Source organism: Diceros bicornis, chromosome 15, assembly GCF_020826845.1.
Source record: "Diceros bicornis minor isolate mBicDic1 chromosome 15, mDicBic1.mat.cur, whole genome shotgun sequence".
Taxonomy (NCBI): domain Eukaryota; kingdom Metazoa; phylum Chordata; class Mammalia; order Perissodactyla; family Rhinocerotidae; genus Diceros; species Diceros bicornis.
This window is the reverse complement of record NC_080754.1, coordinates 40,039,145-40,065,332: the sequence shown is the minus strand read 5'-3', so window position 1 is coordinate 40,065,332 and position 26,188 is coordinate 40,039,145. Positions and strand designations below refer to the sequence as shown.

General features: G+C 43.4%; 1 protein-coding gene across 1 annotated transcript in view; it reads right to left on the bottom strand.

Moving 5' to 3' along the window:
* Positions 1 to 26,188, bottom strand: part of KLHL6 (kelch like family member 6) — a 54,883-nt gene that overhangs the window by 16,953 nt on the left and 11,742 nt on the right. The window contains exon 2 of the mRNA XM_058556259.1: positions 18,822 to 18,987. Coding sequence (XP_058412242.1) covers positions 18,822 to 18,987 — 166 coding nt within the window. The remainder of the gene's footprint in view (positions 1 to 18,821; positions 18,988 to 26,188) is intronic.

Here is a 26,188-nt window from a genome sequence, read left to right as displayed (position 1 = left end):
AATTATTATTAATTTTAAGTGTGATAATGGTGTTGTGGTTATGTTTAAAGAAGAATCTTATGTTTTAGAGATACATACTGAAATATTTTCAGAGGAAATGAGAAAGCACTTCACAAAATCAAATGTACATTATGATCCTATTTTTAGAAAGAAAAAATATATAGAATATAGGCATAGAAAAAAGACCAAAGGGGAGGGTGGCCCAGTGGCATAGTGGTTAAGTTCACGCACTCTGCTTCAGCAGCCTGGGGTTCACGGGTTCAGATCCCAGGTGCTGACCTACACCACACACCAAGCCATGCTGTGGTGGCTTCCCATATACAAAGTAGGGGAAGATTGGAACAGATGTTAGCTCAGAGACTATCTTGCTCAACAAAAAGAGGAAGATTGGCAACAGATGTTAGCTCAGGGCCAATCTTCCTCAGCAAAAAAAAAAAAAAGACTGAAGGATATACACCAAAATATTAACAGTTGTTACCTCTCTGTGTATCAGGTATCTTAGGACAAATTATGCTGCAGTAACAAACAACCCCCAAATCTCAGGGGCTTACAGCAATAAATGTTATTTCTCACTCACATTACATGTTTTTCACAGGACTCTTCATTCCAAAACCCAAGATGACAGAAAAGCCCTTAACTTAGATATGCCAGTCTTGTGGCAGAAGGAGAAAAAAGATGGCAGAACCACAAAAAATCTCCTAAAACTTTTGCTCAGAGGTGGCACATACCATTTCCACTTACACTTAACTGGCCAGAGTAAGTCACTTGGCAAAATTTGTTGTCAAGGAAACAGTAATCCTCCCACAGAAACAGCTTCCATAGGGATGGACAGGGCATGCACTGTATAAATAATATAAGGTACCGCACTCTCTAATAAGACTATGACAATTTTTCTTATTTTGTTTATTTATATACTTTCTAAATCCTCTAAAATGAATAAGTAATACTTTTGTAATGAAAAAAATCAATTAGAAAATTGATTGGCTTCCATGTCTTATTTCTAAATTATCATCATCCTCATAAGAATATGAGTCCCTTATGCATACACAGCACTTGATGGCTTACAAAGCGCATCATATCTGTTATATTATTTAATACTCATTGTACAGATAAGTTGTCTCAAATACATCAGTTCATTCTTACTCATTGTTCTCTGGAGCTTAGCTTTGAAGGAGTCCACCTCCTATCTCCTCTCCTTGTCCACTGGGCCCCTTATAGTGTTCTATAGTTATCAGTGTTCTTGGGTTGATCAATTAGCAGAAGGATGGAAACAGGGAGGCTGAAGGGGCAGGGCCTGGTGGGGAGGGCTGGTGTGCAGACAGGGCCTAATGAGAGTACAGGCGGGCAGATCTGACCAGGCAGGTGTGCAGCCTGCAGAGGAGAAGCTCTAGCAACAGGAGCTGGGGGTAGCAGGGTTGTGGGGCCTGAAGGGTGGGAATGAGGGCAGGGCTGGTCTTGAGTGAACCATATTGACTTAGGCTTTGTCCTTCACTCTAGAGCATCCTAGGGGGCACTCATCCCTGATTTTTTGGATCAATCTCAATTGCAAAATATTATCTTCCTGTGTCAGACCACACTTTCCCAATTGTCAGTTTAGAAAAGATTGACCTGAGGGCCAATGCAATGTTGGAGAGAGCCTGAATTCTGCCTCAGACCACCCTGTCTGCTGGCCCCAACCGCCTGCAGATCTGCTCCTCACATGAGCAACTGTGGAAACGGTTGAGACTGAGAATTCTAACACCTGTTTAGTTGTTTGCAAATTTTCAGTTCAAAGAGTAAAAATATACAACCGAGACCAAGCCTCGCTGAGCCCTGAGAATCTGTAACCAGAGATCTACGTGGCCCTGCCCACAGAGACATCCTTGAGGGCTGAAAGGGAACTCACTTAGATGGTGGCCCCTGGTGCAAAGCAGCAGGTACACCATGCAGCATTTGTGTGAAAGGAAGATGATATGAAAATCAAATAGATTTTCTAAATATGTAGACTGTCTCTGGGAAGCCACCTAAGAACCTGGTGACAGTGGTTGCCTCTGGGGAGGAGAACTGGTGGCTGGGTCAGGTTAGAAGGGGAGAATTACTTTTCACTGTTTGCCATTTTGTACCCCCTCGAATTGTGTTCCATGTGGAGGAATTATCTATTTAAAATACATAAAGTTTCTCATAAATAGAGAAAATTCTAGGAGAGAACACATCAAAATGCTAATCGTGGTTAACTCAGTTGCAGTTTTAGAAATACAGTTATTAATTTGTTTTTTAGACTTTGCTGTATAGACCAAGTTTTCTACACTGAGCATGAAGTTGCTTTTAAAATCAGAAAAAAATAAAATAAAATAAATACTTCTTTGCGTTTTTCAAGTATACAATGAGAAAATAAAACAAAATATAAGAAATAAAATAAAGAACACCCACTGTGTGCCAGCCCTTTATATTAACCAGCTTATTAAATCCTCACAGCAACACTGTAAGGTAGATATTTATTATCATTCTTGTTTTATTGATGAGGAAAAGAGATTCAGAGAAGTGAAGTAATTTCCTTAAAGATTTGTAACTAATAAGAGGCAGAGCTAAAATTTGAACTAGTCTTATCTGACTCCAAAAATGCATGTTTTTATACTATTTCAAGCTGCCTCTGGTCAAATAGTGTGTGCACAGGACAACGGCTTGGTAGATGCCACGCTGATTTGCACACTTCACTGGAGAGTTCAGATGATCTGATCTGCCCACACACTGGACGGCCTGGCCAGCAAGATGCCAGTTCCTACCCCTGCTTGATGACGATTGATGAGCAAAGGAAGAAACCATGCAGGAGAATCAAATCAAGCACCAAGGCTCACATCTGATAGAAACATTGATCTAAACATGTCTCTTCCCACTTAGAAACCATTCATCCCTTCATCCACTCATCCACTGGTTCATTTCCCGAATACATATTGAACATCCGTTATATAGTAGCCCCTCTACTAGTGCTGGGGTAGAGAGGTGAGCAGAAAGAGACACAGTGCCTGTGCTCATTGGAGCTGACCGGCTAGTGGGGGAGGCAGACGATAATCAAATTATCACAGGAGTATAAAATTACGACTGTGATAAATGCTATATAGCAAAGGTTAGGGATTCCATTGCCTGAAACTGAAGAAAGTCCTACTCCTACCCTCAAACTGTGCACAGATTGGCTCTCAGCCGTCACCAGGACTCTCTCTGATGGAACTGCTCCACAGTCAGACCTGTCTACTCACCTTCCCCAAACATCCCTATGCTTGCCTGTCACAGCCTTTCTATGTTCATGCCATTTCCTTGGCCTGACCAGTTTTCTCCCCCTTTAGCGTCTGTTAAAATCCTGCTCTCCTCATCCAGGCAACTTTGACTTCAGAGCCCCACTTTTTAAGAAAGGACTCAGGATAGTGCACCTTAATTTCAACTAAGTACCCTTTTAAGTTTACCTCAAAAAGGAGGAAGAAACGAGCCCCATGGGCATCATTTTATCTACACAGGGCTGCTTTCTTCATTCTGAGTTAAATCTGGGGCAGATGGATGGGCTCCAGAGAGTCTGTGAACCCCTACAATTGTATGCAGACATTTGTGTGCACATGCGGCATTTTCTGGGAATTGAGTTTGTGGGAGACACTGTGAGTTGCTCTCTGGTATCCATGTACCTGAGGACAAAGCCAACACAAGCGGTAGAGCCAACCTGAGAGCACCAGAAAAAACAGAGCCAGGCTCTTAATCAGACTGTACTTTAAGCCTTTTCTGCATCTGGACATTTTTAATTCTGGGTCAGCACTTTAAAAAGAAGGGAGGAGAATGGAAGAGAAAGAAAGGAAAAAGAAGTGGAGAAATCCTACCTATTCATAAATCTCTCTCTCAAAAACTACCTCCTCCTTCACGGCCTCTCGAAATGCCCAAAAGAATCAATTCCTCCCTCTTCTGTTCTCCACTGGGCAACTCACTTGCCCCTCTCGTGGAGTACTGACCACATTTCTGCCTTGTACTACGGTCAAGCATCTCAAGGGCAGGTTCCAGGTCAGACTTGTGTTTTTATTTCCAGCAGCACCCAGCATAAACTCTGGCAAAAAAAAGGAAAGAAGAGAAGGAGAAAGAGCGGAAGAAAATATTTTTCAGATCCCCAGTATGTACCAAGTTCTGTGCTAGACACTTTCCCATTCATTATTTTATTTAACAAATAAATTTTATTTTTTAAGAGATATATTTTATTTAACGAGTAATAATAAGGTAGACATTAGTATTACCATTTTTACAGAGGGAGAAATAGAGAATTCATAGAGTTAAAATGTGTTGCCCAAGATCACACAGCTAGTAGGCGGTAAAGATGATACTTCTCTCTGGGCTTCACTGCCTTCGTAACTGTTGTATTGTTGAGCTAATAAAATGCCAGGAGAGTATGAAGAGGCCTTATAAGGACAAGGGTGAGCGGGGGTCTCCAAATCGCCTAAATTCCACTCCAAAATAGGCTTCAATAAACGCTAGTGGGTGTGAGGTGTGTAGGGCAGTATCATATGATTTCAGCCAATAGCTGGGAAACTTCTGACGTGCAGGGCAGTCGTGGGGACAAGAAATTGTTTCCTTTTAATTTCTTTTTTTTTTCCTTCTTCATATTCAGGATTATTTAAGACTTTAGGGAAAATTTTCTGTCTCAGCTTGTCCCAGTGACACATGAACTTGTTTATTAAAGCTGAGCGATGATAGATAATGGCAACAGACAGCCAACTTCCTGTTTGGGGGCCATGTGAGCAGAAGGTTACAGCCAGGCACCTGACTCTCAGACTGAGAGACTAAAAATACAGTCAAAGAAACCACTTGAGATATGGCTGCAGTTCCCATGAGAAGTGTCTGCCTCAAAGAGAATGTACCCCCTACTCCCCATCTCCCCTACCCCTCCTTTGCTTCCCCTTCATGCTTTCCAGAACCTGGGGTCCTAAGGGACTTCACCAATGTAATTCCACATCTCCCTAGAGGTTCCTTAAAATCCACTCCAGAATAACTGAAGTCTTTTTTGGTCCAAATCAGCAATTCCATTGACCATAGTCTCTACGTGGCCTTGGAGTTATTGCAAAGGGTCTATAATGACATTGGTATACTTACCTTCAAGCCCCAACAAATCAGTGTATGTGAAGAGTGTGTAAGTTGATGAGCTTAATAAAATTCAAATTTATTTGAAAGTGTTTCTGAATTCATTGTTAATTTTTTGTCACCATTTTTCTTCTCAGACAATATATACTAAAAGTAAAGCTGTTCTCCTCTGGGTTCTGTATTGGTGTTAAAGAGGGGTCTTCATACTCAAAAACTGTATATTACCACTGATCCTAGTCTTCTATCCTTGCCTCTCCCTCTTTCTCAGGTGGTACACCCACTTCAGACTCTGTGGGAGTACGCTCCTCCCGCTACCCTCAGGATGTCCTCTGCTCCCTCCAGACTTTCAGTCCTTGCTCCAGACTTGGCTGAGAGGTCTATTGGTTCCTGAAAGCTGTATGGGGTGGGCAGGAAAGTAGGGAGCTAAGACCTGCCAGAGGCCCACTCACTAGGGTGGGGCGGGTGCTGGGGTGCAGAGTCAATGACAGAGGTGGACTGACCTCAGAAGTAGATCACAGGGGAAGGAAAGGGGCAGTGCCCAAGGGTGTGGCAAATCTGATCAAGATTCAGGCAACAAACAGCCTCTGAGTTTCCAGAGGAGACAATGGGGGCTCCAAAAGGCCAGTAGCACACAATAGGGGATACATGTGGGACGCATTAAGATTCAAGGGGCAAGTGGCACAGCTGGGGCTTAGTGACTCAGTCCAGGTACAGGATAAAGGCCAAAGAGGGACACCATTGTGAGGATTAAATGCAATGATTGTGTCTGGGACATGGTTGATGCTCAGGATGTGGAGTGTGTGCGTGTGTGTGTGCGCGCGCTTGTAGAGCAGGTATCTAAGGTTAGAAGCAGATATCTAAGCAGAAGACAAGCATTGAGAAGCAGGTCCATGAATGCATACAGCTGTAATAAGTGGGGTAGTGGGTAGAGAAGGCAGAAACCTGAAGTCTTTGCTTACAAGTTCTCTCTGCCTGGAACACTTTTCTCCCAACCCAACTGCCACTTGTTGAAATCCTACCCTTTCTATGAGGTCCAGTTCAATGCCACCTCCTTCAGAGCCAGAACTCTTCTCAACCCCTACATTCTGCCTGGGGGTCTGGTTGGATTGCCTTCTGGGTTGGAAGCTCAATGGGAATCCTTGTTTTTGAGGCTTTGGGGAGAGTGGATGGAGGAGGGAATAAGGAGCCAGAAATTCCGACTTTGGGTTTAGGCCCCATATCATAGCTCCACCACTTGATGAGCTGAACTCTCTCTGAGCCAGTTTCCTCGTATGGAAAGTGTTGAGAACAAGAAAGGCCACCTGGCAGGCTCGTTGTGAGGGTGTTACCTGCACTGCCTGCTCACAGAAATATTGTCAACATCAGATGGGATCATGTAGGGGAAAGAATACGATAAATTGCTACATAAATGTGACCTTTATTTACAATTTTTATCTTTATTTCTCTCTGATAGCTTCTCACAAAGTAGCTTGCACATAGCAGATGCTTAGTAATTTGCGGCAGTTGGGTAGCAGTAAAGTCAGATTCTGGCAGCAATGTGGATTTTCGTTACAACTAAAACCCCACATCCCACTTCCTGTACTCCACACCTATAGCAGTAGCTAGAGCATTCCAGGCTTACCGACTCAGGGCAGGGATGATAGGGTAGACAAAAGAAGACAATTTTGGCTTTTGGGTTTCTAAATACACTTTCAGAACTTATATTAGAAAAGTAGGTTTGAAACACCAATTAGTGGTAATAACTGGATGCTTTGAGTTTCAAAAGTCAGAATCCTAAAGAGTCTAGGTATAAACTTTATGCCAAAACAGTAGATGTAGGAGAATGGATGATAATGTAAGAGTCAGCTTTCCCCACGATTCCCAGGCCTAGGAGAGAGAAGAGAGAGTCTAGTAATAGAGTGAGAAAGAGGTGAGGGTCCCTGAGAGGATGTCCTGCCTCCCAACTTAGGCAAAAACTCCAGAGTAGAGGGAATACTAAAAGCCCCTTATAGGTTGTGGATCTGAGAACAAAAGAACGTGTGCCATGGGCCTGCCCCCATGGCCTAGTGGTTAAAGCTCAGCACTCTCCGCTTCGGCAGCCTGGGTTCGCTTCCTGGGCCCAGACTTACACCACTCAGTCTAAGTCAGTGGTGGCCATGCTGTGGCAGCAGCTCACATACACAAAAAGGGAAGATTGGCAGCAGATGTTAGCTCGGGGAGAATCTTCCTCAGCAAAAAAGAAAAAAACAAAAAAAGAATGTGTTCCTTGACTGCTGAGATGAAATCAGAAAGGCAGCAGTCCAGCACAGCAGCAGCAGAAAAGAAATTGGAGTGTGTTTTTTCTAGGCAAAGGGGGCCTATGGCAGTGGCTCCAAGTTCCCTGTAGTTGGCACAGGAGAGCAAAAAGAAGTTTCTTGTGTGTCTCCGAGAGAGGCACAGAAGTTGCTGAGAGGATTGGCAGACCTGAAGGGGCCTTGCAAATGGGATAAAGAGAATGCAAAATGACCCACAAAGACTGGTGGCCAGAACCAGGTGGGACTGGGGACTTTCAGTTGATGCCAGCGGAGAAGGGGTCGTTGACCAGAGAGAGACTGATGGGAGCACAGATGCTCCAGCAGGTGCCAGCATGGACCAGTGATGCATATGACCATGGTAAGCCTGGGCCAGATGCCTCTTTCTGTGATGTCCTGGCACTATGTAAATGCCCCCTGGAACTATAAAAGCAACTTATATCCTGAATTTTTTAAGCTTTTCTGAAGTGAGGTATCATCAAGTTGACTACAATTTCTGCCACTGGTTGAATGGGAAGCTCAGGATAGAGATTAAGTTCAATGTTAGAAAAATAATAGGTTAAGTCACACTTTTTTTTTTTGCACATCTGAGTGTGTAACCTAAGATTTAGACCCTCTATACTAATTAGAACTTAAGAACAATATGAAATTCAAAAACAAGCAAAACCGATCCACGGTGACAGATGCTAGAGTGGTCATTACCCTTGGGGAGGTATTGCCTGGGGAGGGCACAAGGGAGCATTCTGGGATGCCAAGGATGTTCTAGAGCTTGATCTGGGTGGTGGTTATGTGGTTGTATACATGTGTAAAAAATCACCAGGCTGTACACTTAGGATGTGTGCCTTTTACTGAATGCAAGTTATAGCTAAAAATAAAAAAGAGTAAACACTGAGATCAAACACAGAAAGGAAAAGATGAAAGACACTGTGTGGGCAGCAGCAGGCTCACTGCTGAGGTGGGGACACCCGGTGGTCTCAAGTGTCCGAGTTTCCCCAGGGGCAGTTGGGCATGAAGGGTAGCAGCTGTGCAGTCTTGCCTCATGACACACTCACGGAACACCACTGGTTCCCAGATTCTTCCATCAGGCAGCCCTCTCTGAGGATGCTGAAGCCTCCAGCTGCCTTCAAGATCATCGCTTGTTTCAGGCCCCACTCTGAGGGATGGACACAGTATGCGTGGCAGAGAACACACAAGCTATGCATAAGCAGACGGGAGCTAAATTCAGGCTCCTCTCTTATTAGCTGTGAAAACCTGAGCATTTACTTCACATCGCTGAGTTTTATTTCCCTCATCTATACATTGGAAGTAAAAACACCCACCTCATTTTAAATGAAAGAGTCCAGGCAAAACAGTTGCCACATAGTGAGTGCTCTGAAAAGCACAATTGTTACTGTCATGCAGACCCAGGAGATTAACTCTAATTTCTTAACACTGACAGTGGCCACACAATAACCTTGGTTGACAAAAGGAGAAGGTTCATTAGACAGTCCACAGGTTGATTTTATCTAGACGATAATAAAGAAATAGCTGGGCTGGTTTCTTGCTCAGATTGACTGGCTCTTCTGATGTTGAGTAGATATAATCTGTGGGTCCCTGTCAATGGCAACAGTTACTTTGTACCTTACAGGAATGAGACCTACTGTTTTGCTAGGTGCCTGTCACTTAGTAGGTGCTTAAAAATGAAGCAGTTATTAGTATTAGCCTGTGGAATACTTCCTTGTCTACTAGCCCATGACATCTCCGAGAGCAAGGATTGGGCTTCTTAGTGTCCTCTTAAAGAGGTTAGGCAATTTTTATTGGGAAACTTAAGCAGTTTCTGAGGTAGTCCTCGTATTTGGGTAGAAATGAACAAGAGCAATACACGCATTCATTGATACACCAAATATTTATGTGCTATGATCCAGGCATGAAGTAAGCCAAGAAGCAAATGCAGGGCATCAAGTAGGCCACTGACCACATGGCTACCTCATCCACGTAGATCTCACCATTATTCATCATGTCATTATCAAAAGAAATATGAAAAGAAGCAACGGCGGGACTTTCACCAAAGTCTCCATAAATTGCCACCATGATGAAAGTTATGTCACTGCCCCAGAGGGTGTTGTGGAGGCACCAGATGGATCTTCCCACGCCCAGGCCAGGCTCCCATGCTGGCATCCCCCTTTCTTTCCTCGTGTTGGCCCCCAGCACTCAGCCTTATCTCCTTTTTTCTTCTAAGCTTCTTCTTCTAACCAGCTGCTCTTATCTTAGGGATCCTTCTGTGCCAAGACTAAATGCAGCATGAGTATGGTCTCCTTGACCTCATATCTTGCTGCCCTAGAGATAAGCTCACAAGCCCTTAGTCTTTCATGAGTTTTTAATAATAAAAGTGAAAGAAACAAATATGACAAAGTTCCCCCAACAAACATGGCAAAGTTCTCCAAGATTGAAAAAGTTCTTATAGTCATTGTCTCAGGTCTATAGTTTCTGTACCACCTTGCTTATCTAGAACTCAGAAGCCTAAAGATCCAGGTAAGGCAAGAGAGGGCACTTTGCTTCTCTGGAGCCCCCTCTGGATGACATTCAAAAACCCTGCCTCACATGTAAACGGTCAGTTGGGCCTTTCTTCTTAGATGCTTCTCTTACTTTTACCTTTCCAAAAACTACTTGAAGAAAAATATGTTTCTCCCCATTAATTGGCTAATAAGTTATGGCCAGTTTGCTGTAAAGTTCCTCTAGCAGGCAGATCGTTCAGTACCTGCCATACCCAAAGTGTCCTCCTAAAAGAAACGGTCCCACTCTATGCCACAGCTGATTGGACCAATGACAATTGACAATGGCAATGGTAATGACCCAAGGGCAATCAGTCTGCTAATGTGCCAGCAACTCACGAAGTTGCCTAGCGTGAGAAGCTCTTTTCAAACAGCAATAGTAGTGACCAGCTTGGTCAATCGAACTATCTATTTCTGGACTGGGAAATTCTGGAAGAGAAGCAATCAGTGGATAATAGGAAGAGACTAAAAGATCTGAAAAGAGAAACAGAACACGAAAGAGCAGCTGAGTCATATCAGTGGTGTGAAAATTAAGAAACCTTTACTACGAGGTGCAGTGGGGAATCCCAAGATAATCTGATTCTGTTGATTTCAGTCCCACAAAGGTGGAATCGGCTTCTGTGGATGTTTTAAACTGACAAAATGCCAACTCTGGCACACTTTTCTCCATCTATAATTCTAAGTTAATTAAAATACAGCAGGGTCCAATTCATTATACTAATCATGTGTCATATAAACATGATAAAACAAAACTTTAAATCATCATCTCTTATAATTCTAATCCAGGAAAAAACAAAGATTTAAGGATGGCTTAGGGAAACGTTCTCACAGCTCCACGTCAGCCCAATTTATCCAATGCACAAACTGTCCAAAGTAAAGTAAAAATTAACTCACCAATGATGGGAAGAAACTTCTATTCAGCATCTATTATACCACATACTCTATAAACATCATCTTATTTAATCCTCATAATAACTCTCCCTGAAAGGTAGGTATTGTTATCATCCTAATTTTACAAATGAGAAAGCTGAGGCTCGGAAGGTCCACAGCCAACAGCAAATAAGTCAATGAACTGAGATTTAAACCCAAGTTCTGCCTGACTCCAAAGCCCATGTTCTTTCTGCTCTACCACTCTGCCTACTAAGAGACTATTGCAGATGACTGGATGTGTTTTGTATCTAAATAGACTCCAACAACATTATGCAGTCATTGAAAAGAACAAGGCAGCTCTACATATACTGACCCGTAACAATCTCCAAAATTTATTGTGAAGCCAGAAAAAGCAAGATGCAAAATAGGGCGTATAGTGTGCCAATATTTGTGTTTAAAAACTGGAGGCAATGAGTGGGAGTGATATATGCACATTTATACTAGAATGTGTGCGAATATGAAGGACAGCAAGGCACTGTTAAAAGTGAAGATGGTAAAATGCTTTACTGTCTCCCCTTCTGTATTTCTGAATTTGGAACAGGGGTATGTTTTATCCATTCAAAAGAATAAATAATTTTAAAAACCACACAGCGATTTCAACAACCTATAAACTTCTGTCCCTTATGGTGCCTTCAAGCATGAAAATATTCCCAGGTGTCTATGTCTAAGACTTCAAAGCAAGTAGTCCAGAAACAACAGAAATCAGAAAGTTGGTTAAATAGATATCCAGAAGCCCACAGTATTCTTCTCTTATTTTCATAAGAATTAACACTCATAGGAAAGTCAGTGAAATAGCTTCAGAGAATAACTTAGTATTTTTTGCCTAGAAAGTGAACAAAATTTGGAAAATTTTGAGGTGAAGGATTATCAGAATAGGGAGTCGATAATAAACAGAGCTTCCTCTATCCCTATCCTGTTTCTGTCTTCCTCTCCCACCTCTCTCATTAAAACCGAACTCTTTGTTGAAGCTCACCACTTGAGAGAAAATGAAAAGAAGAAGAAGAAACATTATACCCAAATAATTTCCAGATACATTAAAGATTTAAGTATCAAAGCTGTAGATATAACAAGACTAAATGAAATTATAAGTGAATAAGTATATAATGGAGCAAAGGGGAAGGTCTTTCTAAAAATGCACACCAAAGGCAAAAACCATCAAGGAAATGATCAACAGATCTGACTAAATACTAGTTTTGAACTTTTGTACATTAAAAAAAGCTATAGTTAAAAATTATGAGTCAAATGACCAATGGAAAATATTTTTAACACTATTGCAAAAGATTGCAGTCTTTACTATCTAAAGAGTTTTTATAGCTCTCTTAACAAATCACTCAAAACTGAAAGGAGAACAAGAAACAGAAACACAAACTCCATCCTCAGTGAAACCAGGAGACATCAGTAACCCCAAAAACCACAGAATATGAAGACTGGTAAATGACTGCTGAGAAGAGAGAGATCAGACCAAATGCCTACAGAAGAACAAGTTTGTCCCTCAGAGCCCAAAAAAGCAGGAATATTAAAGTCCCAGGGAACCAGGAAGACCAGGCAGGTGGGGGCTGATAACAGGGAGTCAGTTTAAGTAGAAGTTAAGCCTTCTGGTCCTCCTCCCCACCTCTTGCAATCAAGCATCTCCCACTCCCACTGGAGAAGATTTATCCTCTGGAGAAACCAGACCAGAGAGGTTCTGGACTCAGGGACACCAGAAACTGAAGAAGACACACGACGACATCATACTTAAAATAAGGAGGTTAAGTAAAAGATTTGCACATAAACCACACCTACACACCCTGTCCAGAATTCATGCAGCTATCTTATAACTCCCAGGCAAGAGACTGAAGATCCTTATCTGGAGAAACTGAACAACCCTAGGAAAATTCCAACAGATACTGACATTTGAGGATTCCCAATAAAAAAGCCGACAGGCCACCTGATAACTCCGGTAAAACTCTCTAGTCTACTAGCCTCCCATCCTACTCCATGTACACTGAGCTTCAAATAAGCATATTAAGGCTTCAATCTTAAATATTACTGGACAGTCAAGGATCAAATAATCAAAAGAGTATTTGAGGAAACCCTCTGCAGTGGTTGAATGGTGGATCCCAAAAAGATATGTCCACATGATAATTGCTGGAACCTGTGAATATTACCTTCTACGGCAAAAGAGTGAATATTACTGTATGTAGCACAAGATATGATTAAGTTAAGGATCTTGAGAGGAGGAGATTATCTGAGTGGTCCCTAAATGCAATCATCTATATCTTTTTAAAACACAGACACACAGAGGAGAAGACATGCAGAAGAGGAGGAGGCAGTGTGACCACGACTACAGAGATTGGAGTGGTGAGGCCCTAAGTAAAGGAACGCCAACAGCTATCAGAAACTGGAAGAGGCAAAGAACAGATTCTCCCCTAGAGTTTCCAAAGGAATTACGGCCCTGCTAATACCTTGATTTTAGACTTCAGGTTTCCAGAACTGTGAGAGAATAAACATCTGTTGTTTTAAGCCACTCAGTTTGTGGTAGTTTGTTATGGTGGCAGTCCTAGGAAACTGATACACCCTCTAAGACGGAAGTTGGAGATCTTCCGTCTTAGCAAACAAGCAGAGTAAAGGAACTCAAAAGAAAGAGAGAGAGCAGAAGAAAACTTCAAATATATTATAATAGCCTCAAAGAAATAAGAGTAGGAATCTATTAAAATAAATGATAAGGACTCTTTGAAATGAAGAATATGGTGGCAGAAATTTAAAATTCACAGAAGAGTTTAAAGATAAAGTTGAGGAAATCTCCTGCAAGGTAGGACAAAAAGGCTAGAGATAGTCAATAGGAGTGAGAAGGAAGACAAAATAAAATTAAATCCGGGAGGTCCAACACCTAACTAGCAATAGTTCCAAAGGAGAGAATAGATAAAAGAGTTGGAAAGAAAGTGTCAGAGAGATAACACAAGAAAACTTCCAAGAATTTAAAGACATGGGTCTTCAAATTGAAAGAACCAACACAACAAATGAAAAAATACTTGCGGCTATTATGGATTGCAGAAATGGATCTATTGACGTGAAAAAATGATTACAATACGAGTGAAATAGATTAAAAAACATGTGTCCAATAGGAGCCCATTCTTTTTTTTTTTTACCCCAAAGCCCCAGTGGATAGTTGTACGTCATAGCTGCACATCCTTCTAGTTGCTGTATGTGGGACACGGCCTCAGCATGGCCGGAGAAGCGGTGCGTCAGTGTGTGCCCGGGATCTGAACCCAGGCTGCCAGCAGCAGAGCGCGTGCACTTAACCGCTAAGCCACAGGGCCGGCCCAGGAACCCATTCTTATAAAATCTGTATGTAATAGGTAATGATATGGAGCAATGCTTTCAAAATTTCAAAAGAAAATTATTTTTAACCTTGAATTTTATACGCAGCCAAAATATCTATAAAATGTGAAAGTGAAACAAAAACATCTTTAGACATTTAAGTCTCCAAAAATTTATCTCTTATTTACTCTTTCATGATAAGCTATTAAAAGTTGTGATCCAGGGGCCGGCCCGGTGGCGCAAGCGGTTAAGTGCACGCGCTCCGCTGCGGCGGCCCGGGGTTCGCTGGTTCGGATCCCGGGCGCGCACCGACGCACTGCTTGGTAGGCCATGCTGTGGCGGCGTCCCATATAGAGTGGAGGAAGATGGGCACCGATGTTAGCCCATGGCCGTCTTCCTCAGCAAAAAAAGGAGGAGGATTGGCGGATGTTAGCTCAGGGCTGATCTCCTCACAAAAAAAAAAAAAAAAAAAAAAAAAAAAAAATTTGTGATCCATTAAAATGTAGGAGTATACAAGAAAGAAGAAGACAGGGGATCCAGGAAGAGAAAATCCAATGTAGAAAAGAATTAAAAGGAACTCCTAGGATGACAGCAAAGGTAAGTCTCTGGATAATAGCTGTGCACTAGGCCTAGAGAGCAATCAGTTAAGAGTAGAGCAGGACAGAGGGAAAAGAAGTGATCCAAAATCGATGCATCAAGAGATAGCAATATACACAAATCATTTATAAATACAGCAGTGGGGCCAGCCCAGTGGCACAGTGGTTAAGTTCATGCCCTCCGCTTCGGCAGCATGGTGTTTGCAGGTTCAGATCCCAGGCAGGACCTACACACTGCTCATCAAGCCGTGCTGTGGAGGCATCCCACATACAAAATAGTGGAAGATTGGCACAGACATTAGCTCAGGGACAATCTCCCTCAAGCAAAAAGAGGAGGATTGGCAACAGATGTTAGCTCAGGGCCAATCTTCCTCACACAAAAAAAGAAATATGGAAGTAAATAAATGAAGAAACATTTTTAAAAAGTGAAAGTAATTGCTCCAAAAAAGTGGAAACAGGAGATTGCTGCTTTTTGTTTTAAGACTTTTAGCTGTGGTTTACTTTTTAAGCTTGTATTAGTGTCCTAGGGCTGCTGTAATATATTACCACAAACTTGTCAACTTAACCAACCAGAAATTTATTCTCTCACAGTTCTGAGATCAGAAGTATGAAATCAAATTGTCGGCAGAGTTGGTTCTCTCTGGAGGCTCTGAGGAAGATTCCTTTCCATGTCTCTCTCCTGGCTTCTGGTGGCTGCCAGCAACCCTTGGTGTTCCTTGGTTTGGGGCTGCATCACTCCAATCTCTTCCTATGTCTTCATACGATCGTATTCCCTTTGTGTCTCTGTGTCAAATCTCCCTCTCCTTTCTCGTATAAGGACACTAGTCATTGGATTTAGGGCTTACTCTAAATCCAGTATGATCTCATCTTGAGAGCCTTAACTTAGTTACATCAGCAAAGACTCTATATTTCCAAATAAGGTCACACTCACAGGTACCAGGGGTTAGGATTTGGACATGTCTTTCTAGAAGACACAATAAATCCACTACAAAGCTATTTATATGAAATACATTGAACATCCTTTCTTATTTCTTTATGCGTACATTTAAAAAGTTTTTAGGGCTGGCCCCATGGCTTAGCGGTTAAGTGCTTGCGCTCCGCTGCTGGCGGCCCGGGTTCAGATCCCGGGCGCCCACCGACGCACCGTTTCTCCGGCCATGCTGAGGCCGCGTCCCACATACAGCAACTAGAAGGATGTGCAGCTATGCCATACAACTATCTACTGGGGTTCTGGGGGAAAAAATAAATAAATAAATAAATAAAATTATTAAGAAATAAATAAATAAATAAAAAGTTTTAATATCTATTTTCAAAGTGATTTCCAGAAAGAGGTTTCCATTTACACTTTCACCAGCAATGAACAAAAGTGCTTATTTTCACTCACTTTTCCAAACATTGACTATTATATTCTATATACATATTCTTGGCCAAAATGATAGACAAAATGTTATTTTATTGTTGACTTAATTTGCCTTTTGGATTACTAGTGAGGTTTGGCATTTAAAAAATGTGTTGATCATTTGATATTCTTTTTTTGTAAATTAGCTATTCATGTCCTTAGCTCATTTCATTTCTATTAGGACATTCATCACATCCATACAAAATAAAAGTAAAAGGATGTCTACAACAGCATGTTTTGAATAGTTAAGTAGACGAAAACAATCTAAACTTTCAGCAATGGGGATTGACTCACTAAATTATTGTACATTGAGTTCCATTTGGCTATTATAAATGCCATTACAGGCACTTTTTCTGTCATCTATTGACATAAAAAGATGACTACAATACAGTACAGGTAAAATAAAGAGACTCAAAACAGTGTGTCCAATAGGATCCCATTCTTCTAAAATATGTAAGTAGTAGGCGATAATATTACAAACGTGTATGTAGCATTTATGATGTACCAGGCACTGTTCTAAACACTTTACAAATATTACAACAAGTCTATGAAACAGGCCCTCTTGTCATCCCCATTTTACTGAAAAGGAAACTGTAGCACAAAGAATGATAAAACTCGCCCAAAGTCACACGGCAGGTAAGTGGTAAAGCTGGCCTTTAAATCCAACACCCTGCTAGCTGCCTCTGTACAAGTTAATGCACAGAAAAGAACCTGGAATTATATATACCGAGGAAGCTGCCATATTCTTTCTGAATAGGAGGGGAATGTAGATAATTTTTATGTTCTTTTTGCTGGTATGGGTTTCTAATTAATTTGTGTATAATGAGTTTGTAATGTTGCAATTTAAAAATATTAAAAACTGCATTTTGAAAAACAAAATCTATCTTCTTAGCCTATCATATAGGATCTGCTTTCAGCTAGTGGGAAAAACAGGAGACCTGGTTACTAGTCTCAACTTTGTCACTCATGGCACATATTAAGTGCTCAATAAAACTTGTGTTCATTGAGCATCTACTTTGGTGTCAGACACTATACTTAAAACAATAAGTGTTATTACTATTATGTCAGTGTTACCTGTCCATCTTCAGACAAGTCAGCAACCCTCTCTGGGCCCCAGGAAAGGAGATTAGCATGAAGGTAACAAAGGCAGCTGTGGCTTGATTGAATAAAGGTGAATGGGATGATTCTGCTCAAGGTTATTGGCCTTTTGGGGGAGGTGGGGCAGAGGGGGGATATTTGCCTTTTAAGAGAAGGTTCAGAAAAGGCATAAAAGCTGAACTAGATAGAGGCCCTTCCATGAGATAGGAAGGATTTCCCTGAAGTTAGATTGTGGGGGAGTGGTGGGAGGGGATGAAACGGGGCTGCTGAGCATGAGGTTGCGGAGCCCCTCCCTCCACATAATGAGGAGCGTCCCCCTGCCGGTCAGTAAGGCCGAGGGTGTAAGCAGGTAAGGACAGAGAAAGGAGGAGGGCTGGGTGTGAGGGTGGTAACTGACTTGGACACATCACGAGGTAAGGCATGACCAGCCCTGCTGGAGGTAGCTTGCTTTGGCTTTAAATGCCCTGAGGAAACTGAGACAATAAAATTGGCTAACACTGCAGACACTCATTACTCAGAATTCATCAGCGCTGTTTCAAGGTTTATTTTCCTCCCTCTTTCCACTTTCCCTTCCTTGCTGGACTTCATAATCCTTCCCAGACTCCAGTCTCCCGTGGTCTTGACCCTGGACCCCTCATTCCCCACCTTCCCAGGCTTTGTTTTCTGTTTCTCTCAACAGCTGACCTACTGATGATCCAAGAGGATGCCACCTCCTGAAGTCCCAAACCACGGACAAGATCTGATGCTTGTCCCCGGTCCCTGAGAATGATCTGGCCTGTCCCTGGACTCTGTTTATCATAAATCTCAATACTCTCAGTGAGACTATCTCTGTTGTAATCCAATGGAACCAAGTTCAAGGTGTAATCTTAGACCTAGGCAAAGATGGTAACTTGGGATGGGACCCCTGTGATAATCATGGGTGCAGTTGACAGAATCTATGGGGCTAATTATTCTATGAAGCTCAATATAATTATTATAATCAGATTGAAACAGAGTTAAATGGAAGCAGTAAGACTTAACTCTGAGGGTTCTCTATCTCATCTTCTGTACTACCCCTCACGAGAAGTGCTCTTCTGCACACTCACCACAAAGGGATGACCAGTCAAGGTCCTGCGTCCCCTGGAATCTAGACGCTGCTCCCAGAGAGACTGTGGCAAGCATGTGGCCCCTGGACTCAAACAGCCCACAGTTCAAATCACAGCCTTGTCACTTATCCTCTATGTGCCTTAATTTCCCCACTCGTAAAGTGGAGGAAAGTAGCTATCTCCCCTCATTGTGCTAAGGATTAGAAGTTACATATATGAGTGGTGACTGCAGCCCCTGGCTCCAATTAGTCTTCCGTAAATTATAGTCATTGTTTCTGGACTCAGGAACCAAGTGTAGGTTCTAGGCCCCAAGCTCCCCTGGCTTCATTTCATTAAGGAGTCAATGCCCCATCTCATCACCTCTTGGGAAATTTCCAAAGAAGCATCTTCTGACTTGCAAGTAAGCACAGGCCCAGCTAAGTGCGTGTGTCCCAGGTGCAGGCCTGGAAGCCGGTCCAGGCAGGTGTCTGGGAATCCCTGCTTTCCCCTGCTCCAGAGGAGAGCGCTGAGCCTATTTGTTCACACACCTGGAAGAGGTTAGCAGCTTCCAGGACCCGCTGGACATTCTGCTTGGTGATCAGCGCCTTGCTGGTGTACGTGTAGTCCAAAAGAGTGTGCATGGTCTCAGCATCGACCCCTTTGATAATGATCCTCTTCTCGTACTTTTCCTTTAAATCATTGCAGAACATGGCCCTGGAAGAGAGATGTGTGAATGTGAGTTCTACTGTGACCCTTGGTTCCAGGCCTGAACAGACCCCCTTCAGACCTGTCTGCCCCAACAGAACAGCGAGGTTCCCAAGGTCTGTTCCTGCAGCAGCCAACACACCTCAGACTTAAGATCAATACTTACTGGACTAAAATGTGCTGCTCTGCTGTGCCCAACTGTGGTCCCCAACGCAGTCCCAGATCTGAAGGGACGGTAGGAGCCCTATTGGCACAGCTGGTGGGATCTAGAACTACTTTATTGGCCCAAAGAACTACTTTATTAACTCAAAGTGCTGAGGATTCTTCTGGAGGGACTGTGGGACCCCCCAAAACCTCATCTGTACTTTCTTTCTCAACTGCCAACACTTAAAAACAGAGTTTCTGACTCAGCTCTCACTTCAGCTTTCCTTTGTCCTGGAGCCTGACCCCACACCCAGGCCTGGCCAGCTGGGGCCCAGACGCCTCCAGTAACACCAGCCTCTCACCCCAGAGGCTGGACCCTTGTCTATGGGTTCCCAGTTGCAGTTGGGAGCCTTGAATCCCCTTATCTCAAGACAGAACTCCCCAAGACCATTACTCTGTCTCGCCTCTGGACTGTGTCTTCCCTGATCCCTCCTCAGGACTAGACTTCAGGACATTTAGCCGTTATCCCGGAAGCAGGGGAATGGGATGGAAAGGATGATGGTTTCGACCTCAGATGAACCAGGATTTGAACGTCAGCTCCACCAACTCAGAACTTGGACATGTTATTTAATCTCCATGAGCTTCAGTTTTTTCATCGGTAATGGGGATTTTAGTAGCTATTTTTAAAGTTTACTGTAAGGATTAGCTCAATAACTAATAAATAAGTAGAGACATAGAGATTTTCTCCACTCCCTGCCAGGCTCCTACGTGAATTTATCATGCTTCTTGGACTTTGGTGTTTGAAGGTTGATCCCTCTCAGAGAAAGTATGAGCAATTTTATTTATTTTTAACAATGCATTTAAGCCTTACTATGTTTCTGAAAAGATTTCTGGAATTCTGAAAACTTAAAATGTGTCTAAAATCTAACAAGATTGCATAAATTATAAGTCGGGGGGAAAGAAGATAAAAAACATGAGTGGGGACATGAAGATAATGAGGCTAGAAGTGCCCATCACAATGGCCATCACTGCACTGTCATTACAGATGGACCTCACAATTGGCCAATGCAAATGAGCAACCATCTGGTCAGTTACATTATTCACAATCCTTGTGATTACATACATACATACATACATACATATATATATATATACATATTTTTTTTTTTTTAACAAAAGCAAATGCTCCGAAGAATCACTGTTGTTCTAAGCACTAAAAGCTAGATAGAATTTCTCTTAAGGTTGGACAGCAGCCTCACAACGTTCTTACAGTAAACAGTGAGTTCATGAGGATGAGTCAGAGTCACTGCACTGTTGTCCACCACCCATCCAGAGAGAGGTAGGGCCAAACTGCACACAAACTGGTCTGGAGACATTAGCATGGTGCCCAGCACCCAGTAGGAGCTTAATAAGTGTTCATGAGAGAGAGAAAGGAAGTGCCCTAAAGACAGAGTCCTCTCCTGGGGCTCCTTTTGCCTGCTTTGGCTCCCAAAGTCCCAGCATTTCTCTGCTCTCCTCTGAGACTTTTTCACTGATTTTTCTGCCACTTAAATACATTCTCCTGGGCCACAGTCATCATGCTGAACACAGATAAGGTGAAACTAGGAGAAATCTACATATTTCTCTTAGACTAAACTCCCAGGCCTCCTGCTGCTGTCCCAGGAGTTCCGTGGAAACACTTCAGCAAAGTTGGGACCCCATGAATGGTACGTAACCTATGCAAGATGGGCCACGCCTAGGTTTCAACTTTAATAACAGTAATCTCTTACATTTATGTTTACAGCACTTTGTAGGTCAAATGGTATTGTCTTCTTTGATTATCACACCATTTTGTAGATGATAGACTGAGGTAGAAGTTAAGTGAATTGCCCAAGGCCACACAGTTTGTCAGCAATAGAATGGGGACCAGAATCTAGGACTTTGGGCTCTTAGTCTGGAGCTCAACGGTGCACTAAACCCAAGAAAATCAACAGAAGTTCAAGGCCATCTTTGGGGGATCAACAGGGTTATCAGCATTGAGTGCACCAGACCAGGTTTTGCTCTCTCAGAACATAACTCGGTTAGTTGCTAACCATTTACCCCTTAGCCTATACATGAGATAAATAACCTTTTTGTGTAATAAAAAATACTTTCTAGACAGATACTGACCAATTCTCATGAGAGTCTTGTAAAACAGAGGTAGCTATCAAGATCCTCATTTTACAGTAGAAACAGTCTCACAGCAGGGAGCCAATTGTCCAATTGAAGCCAACTGTCCTTCAGCACTGAGTAGGTGCCCACCTCAAAATTGAGCCTGGGCAAGTGAGCTCGTCTCCCACAACAGCCATGAAAACATCCCCAGGCCCAAGAATCTTCTGAAACGAAGTCAGGACATGGCCCAAACACTGCCTGGGCCACACTCCCCTCCAAGCTCTGCTGGCCTCACTCCTCACTTCCTTCAGGTCTCTGCTCACATGTCACCTCCTCAGACTTGTCCCCCTGATGCTGTCCCCAATCTAAATAGTCACTCCCTAACATCTTCACCTCCTTTATTTTTCTTCATAATGCTGTCACAACCTGAAATTATATTACACATCTATTTGTTAACTAGTTTAACAATTGTCTCCCACTAGAATATGAGCTAAGTGAGGGCACTGATTGTGCTGTGTTCACCACTGTGTCCCTAGGGCTAGAACAGTGCCTGGAACCTAGTAGAGACTCAGTAGATGTTAGGGGAGAAAATGAATGAATGAATAAATGGACGAATGAACTTGTCCTTCCTAGCCCCTGTGTGTTTGCATTTGACAGGAATCTGCACCTCCGAGAATTATCAAAATCCCTCTGGAGGATGAGGCTGAGGAGGCCTGCCTCATGCACCCTTCGCCTCCAGCTCTCTTCCATCATTCCCCCAAGTCCAGGGCCTGGAGCTTGAAGAAGACACACCCACGCCAGAACATTCCACTTACACCTCTGATGAATTCTTCATGTTCCTGCAGTTCCTAAATGTCACCACTGCAGACTTTTTTACCCAGCCCAACACCACTACGGCTCACCCCCTCCGCGGGCCTCCACACCTGCCCCTGAACTCCCTGCCTCTTGTACCTCTAACACCAATCACAGTCCTATAATCAATACTCACCTCCACTACCCCTACTATCTCATCCCTGGACTGGGTCCATCCATGCTGCCCTCTGCTCTGTTCTTCCTTTAATCCCTCCACCATCTCATTTACGCCAGGAACTAACCCCTATGCATCAGTGAGATATTCTGGGTTGGAATGGCTCTAACTTTGGTTAACTGAATTAAATTCTACTTAAGAATATAAATGTTAGTATGTATACAATTGGTTAAAAAATTTTGTTTTAAATAGTAATCATGTGTTGCTCAATGAACACTATTGTTAAGAAAGGATTATTTGGATATAAACCCAATGTGGATGATCAAAGGGGTTTGCACTGCAAAGAAAGCAGGGAGTCAGCAGAGGCAAGGGTGACCTAGCACAAGCTAATATCACTCTCTATGGTCCCCAGCACCCCTAAGCCAAAAACATCAAAACCTGCTGTCATTTCCTAACCAAAGGACGTGCAAAAACATTTGGCTCAATCGCATTTCTGACCTCAAGCTGTTCTCTGAGCCCTGCCATGTAGACCTGTCCCAACACTGGAGTCCTGCTCACATCCCTATCCTGTAGACACTCCAGCCTCAGGGCTGGTGGGTCTCAAAGCATGTCCCCTGGACCACCTGCATCAGAATTTTTGGGGTGCTTGTTAAGAATGCAGAATCTTGAAGCCCAACCCACCCTAGACTTACTGAAGCAAAATCTCTGGCAGTAGAGCTGGGAATACGAATTTTATTAGGCTCCCCTGGCCCCCGCTCGTAATTTTTTAGCAAACCAAAGTTTAAGAACCAATGCCCTAGAGAAAGGTCACCTCGCTTTCCAATACAGGCCCCTTTGGCTCACTCTGAGAAGGAGATTGGACAAAATTCCAGGTCAAGGAAACAACTGGCCGTGGTGCAGGCACAGACATGCCCTTGAAAGTCCTCCCTCCCTGTAGAGTCTCCTTTTCATCTTCTGAGATCCAGCCCTCCTAGAATTCCATGATGCCTAAGGCTGCCTCCCAAATTGTGGGGGGGTACCAGGGGGAGGGGTAAGAGGGCTCAGATTGAAGCAGGCCTTGTCCTGGCTTCCTAAGTCTTTCTCTAGCTTAGCTGTGTAGACTGGGCCCCAGCAGCTTATATTCAAGTAATATCGTCCATTAGAGCTAGGGGTTCTGAAACAGGATGTGGTGCCAAAGCCCTATTAATAATAAACAGTGTGCAATTCTCTGTTCTTACCTGCTGTGCACGTGTCAGTCTCACACACCTGGAGGGCTGCCTTCAGCAAAGGATTTGGGGGTTTATGGACATCTCTTTTTTCCACTTCAGAGACATGACTGACAGCACTCTGCCATCTCTCTTCAGGGTCTGGAGTCAGCTCCGTGAACCCCCAGCTGCTGGCTGAGTCTTCGCTCCAAACTGACAGAGGAGCTGGAACCCCAGAGCTCCCCCACCCAACTCTAAACATCATCAGGCCCCAAAAGATTGCCTTCTGCCAAGCTCCTTGCCCAAGTTCACCACTCCTCAAGGACACTGCATATGTACCCTTTGGGGATCAGCACTTCGTCCATGTTCCTATAGAACCAGAGTCCCTCCTAGCCCCACTGGACCACTGCTGATGCCTCAGCATGCCATGTAACTCAGCCCATCCAAAATTTAAGACAGAAAGAGGGGCTTATTAAGACAGAAAGAAGAGCTTATTCTGTCCTGCAAGACTAGGCAGGATAGAGCATCAGTCACAGCAAATGCTTGTGGCCAGGATTCAGCAATGATTCAGCCAGAAGATATAATGGGCAGTTCTTGTTTTGCCTGTGCAGCATCATTCCTAATCTTTTTAGTAGGAGTACCCAGATTTTCTTTTGGGGAAGTATCCATCCTCCAACATCTGTCTGGGAGTTTTGGATGGAGCTAGCCTCATCTCCTAGACTAGGGGTGAACGTGGTCCAAGTCACATACTGTGTCTCCCAAGCCACAGTGATTGGTTCATGGATAGGCACAGGACGAAACCAGTTCAATCAAAGCCAACTCCAGAACTTTCTCTAGAATTACTGAGAAAGAGAAGCTCCCTTCCCATTGGTATTGCAGAGCTGGAGGAAATAAAAGTTTGGAGCTGCTGGAAATCTTCTTGCTTCCATGTGTGAAGACCCTCCCTGAGAGACAAACTAACACAGGAAAAGTAGAGACAAGAGACGGAGAGAGAAACTGAGTCTAGATGACATTATTTGAGCACAAGAATACAAATAGGCCTGAAACCAATACCCCTGGACTTTTAAATTATGTGAGCAAATAAAGTCTTTTTTTTTAATATACTTGAACCAGTGTGAACTGAGTATCTGCCATTTGCAGTGCAGAATCCCGACTGAAACAATTGGACAAGAGAAGTCCTGAATAACAAACAGGCCCAAATGCTAAAGAAAACTGTATAAAAAGTGCTCAGAAAAAGGAATGCTAAAGTACTCTCAACATTGCCATACAAGGCCCTTCACAGTCTGGTCTGTGCACCCCTTTCCCCATCCCACGATGCAGCTACTCCCAATGACTGGCAGTTTCTAGCATGTGCCTCTGTTTACATCAATACCCTTGGACTCCGGACAGGCCTCTCTATGTCCACTCTGTAGGGCCTATTTTTAATATGTCTTCTCTTCTATTAGATTCATAAGGATCTGAAAGGCAAGGGTGGGATTTGTTTTTCTCTCTCAATTCTTATTTACTGGCCCACAGGAGGCACAATATTTGTTGGATGGATGGATGGATGGATGGATGGATGGATGGATGGATGCATGCATGGGAAGGAAGCTACATATGCAGTGCAATCCTGTACTTGGTCCTGTATGCCAAGTGGATTTGCCTACTATCTACCCCACTCTCTCCAAACCCACATTTCTCATCTAATTGCGATGAGAATAAATAACAATGAGCTCCAAGAATGAGTGACCTGGAGCGAAGCATGTGTACGGAGCACTGTACTATCTAGTGATTCTCCAAATCAGAACCCCAGGCCCTGATGTTTGCCCTAAGCCCTCCTGCCCAAGATTTTATGTTATAAAACATGGTGGTTGTTCTTCACCCTAATTTGCTTTTGCACATCTTCCACCTCCTTGCCAGAGATGAAACCTGGCTTCCCCTAACAAAAGACCACTTCCCTCACAACCCTCTTTGATGAAGTCTGCTCTGATGCTCACTTCCCATTGGGCTGGGAGCAGGGTCAGCATGTGAGTTTGCTGTCCGCTGCCACATCCTGACCAGGCTGTTGCCCTGGAAGCTACTCATCATCCTCTTTTTCCAAAAATTTTCCATCCCAACACCCCAGGACCCCAGGCTGACTTCCTTATGACCTCCACGTCATTATCAAGAAGTCAAGAATGAGCCTCTGCTTAGAGATTTTTCTGAGCATTCCCTGGTTCTGACCACTTAGAAATGTGTGACCTGGTACTGGTCCCAATCCTCAGCCCAGGGTATTCAAATGCTGAGGTTTCCCCAGTCATGAAAGTTATCCCTGTTGTGACAGGGCAAAGATGAGCATATATAGGTTCCAGTCTTCTCCCTCTGCCAGCTGCCACAGAGGAATCTGGACTACCAGGCCTGTTCCTTGGGCTTTTGTGATGCAGAATCCAGAGGGAAATGAGAGGGAGACAGGAGATCCTCCAGCCAGGGCTGCAGAGGAGTTTTAAAATGAGAGGTGAAGGAGGAGCTACCACAGGTTGTGCTACATTCAGGGCTGCCCAGACAGGGGCCAGAGCTGGGCGGAAATCCAGCCCCTGCTACACTCACCAAGCCTTGCGCCCTAATGTAGACTGTGACAGTCCTCAGAGAAAGGGTCATCTATTTCTAATTGGTCTTCCCAGGCAGAACTTTTTAAAATTCATACAAAGTTGCTGTAAAAGCCAGCAGTGGTCCCCATCAGAGATGTGGATACGAGAGGGGAACAGATTTTAGTAATGGCTGTGGTGTATCTCCTTCGAGGTACTGAAAAAATGCAAGTTCAGAACTT